Raw genomic sequence first — 2,057 nt, forward strand, 5'->3', positions numbered from 1 at the left:
TCTTGTTTTTTTTTTAATTTTTTATGTTCTTGCTTATTGTACTTGAGCTACTTATATAACAACAAATGACACTTTACACATAACTATACCAAATAAACCATATGTTAGTATCTTTCAGTACCTGTTTAACTACTAATGATACCATGAGTTATGATTGAGTTGCATATATCACATAAACTAAAATCAAACTAGCAAGTGTTGGGACAGCCTTTGTCTTTTATCAAGACACATCTGAGCACTCTCTCTTTCCTTCTGCTTGATTGGCTCCTTCTTCTTCCTCTACCTATAACACTACAACAATACAATCAGGTATAATAATTATGATTATTTTAAAATAATTATAACGAGTAAAATATTCTGACTATAAAGTCTATTCTAATCTAATACTATCTTAGGGTACTAAATTTTGCAATTTTAGCACAAGGTAGATTTTGCTCGTATTAAAAATTGTGATTAGGTAGTTATTACTAATAGTTATATGGCATCATAATGTCATTATTAATAATTGCACGTATTAATAATTGCGATTTTTAACCCAAACGCAAAATTTGCAATTAATAGTACCCGCATTTAAAAGTAACCTTAAGGTAGCTCAAAATTTTTCTGAAGGAATTCCTTTAGTAACAAATCATGATATCATATACTTACTGAGAACACTCTTAGCCATTCCATGACCTCTTGGTCAGTTTCTTGGAGCTGCTTCCTAATCTCCTGATGTCTTATCTCAGACTTAGCTAATGAATGAACTGAAGCATCCTCTTCTGCTGCTGATTGTATTCATGCTATAGAACAAGATTAAAGAAGATACACACACAATTAAAGTACATTGTATATGGTATAAGGTAATGAAGAAATGGAAGATAATTTCATCACAAACTTACAACAACTTTCAGCTCATTTTGTGCTTTCACTAATTCTTTAATAACCTCATCTTCATCATCAGAACTGTCCCTCTGTGACTAACAGGAACAAAGAAGAAGAACATTATTACAGTAATAATAGCATGTTAATTGTATATGGGTATGTACAGTCATGTTAATTGTATTTCATTTATTATTATTTAACGTGATTGCTTACTTGAGGAGGGTCCAGTAGTCCTAGTGTTACCCAGTTCATCTTTTAGTCTCCTCTCAAGAGCAGCTGATGAAATAACTGTTGAAAAGAAAGGGTCCACTTTACCGGAAAAAAATAACTAAGAACCATGACGAGAATCAATGAACGTCTGAAAATAAAATAAAGATTATAGATTACAATAAAAGGGACATACTGCCATTAGTTTACATGTACATGTATAATATTATGTCACTAGCCTAGTCCTTTTTGCCCGAGTTTTTGGCAACATTAAATGCAAACTGGTAGAAGTCCTTGAACTGTTGTGAGTCCTGTATCTCTCAATTAATGGTCTCACACCTTTTACAGAGTTCATCTGAGGAATCACACCTAAAAGAGGGAGAGAGTGGAGAGAGAGGGAGAGAGACAGAGACAAAGAGAAAGAATTATACATTTATTTGTAGAAAGAATGTGAATCATAGCAACATAGAATAATGTATAACAAATAGGTAAGGAAAATAGTCACCATGCACTCCACTCTTGACAGTTTCCCCTTTAGTCCACAATCCACTGACTCTCAACAGCATACCAGCAAACAATAGCTTCCTTGATATGTACACTCCTTTATCAATCTGTGAGTCAATAAGAGTTAAGAGAATACATGTACAGTATATACCAGTGAATTGGTAAACCTCCACATGTATATTATAGTCATACATGTACATACAATTGAGCCAATAAATATTACACTTGCACACTGTACATGTAGCAACATTTACATGTAAATGCAATAAACATAAATGTACATGTACTCCATGCTGATACTATACATGTACATGTACACTGTACACTGTTTGTTATCAACCGTAGAATATTAAAACTTATTAATTCATTTAGGTTTCAGTATACCAAATTTTAAGAATGCATTGATTATATTAAATATAATAATAGCTATAGATTTAAATTTATAAAGATACTGTATACATATTTGACCATAATGACAAAAG

The 2,057-nt window shown here is 31.9% G+C and overlaps 1 protein-coding gene across 1 annotated transcript in view; it reads right to left on the reverse strand.

Annotated features, from left to right (window-relative positions):
- Window positions 1-1,511: 1,511 nt before the first annotated feature.
- The window catches only part of LOC109587417 (uncharacterized), a 4,748-nt gene continuing 4,202 nt past the window's right edge, over window positions 1,512-2,057 (reverse strand). Inside the window, exon 4 of the mRNA XM_020003657.1 lies at window positions 1,512-1,682. Coding sequence (XP_019859216.1) covers window positions 1,527-1,682 — 156 coding nt within the window. The 3' untranslated portion in view covers window positions 1,512-1,526. The remainder of the gene's footprint in view (window positions 1,683-2,057) is intronic.

The sequence above is a fragment of the Amphimedon queenslandica genome, unplaced genomic scaffold (genome assembly GCF_000090795.2).
Source record: "Amphimedon queenslandica unplaced genomic scaffold, v1.1 AMPQUscaffold_12574, whole genome shotgun sequence".
Taxonomy (NCBI): Eukaryota; Metazoa; Porifera; class Demospongiae; order Haplosclerida; family Niphatidae; genus Amphimedon; species Amphimedon queenslandica.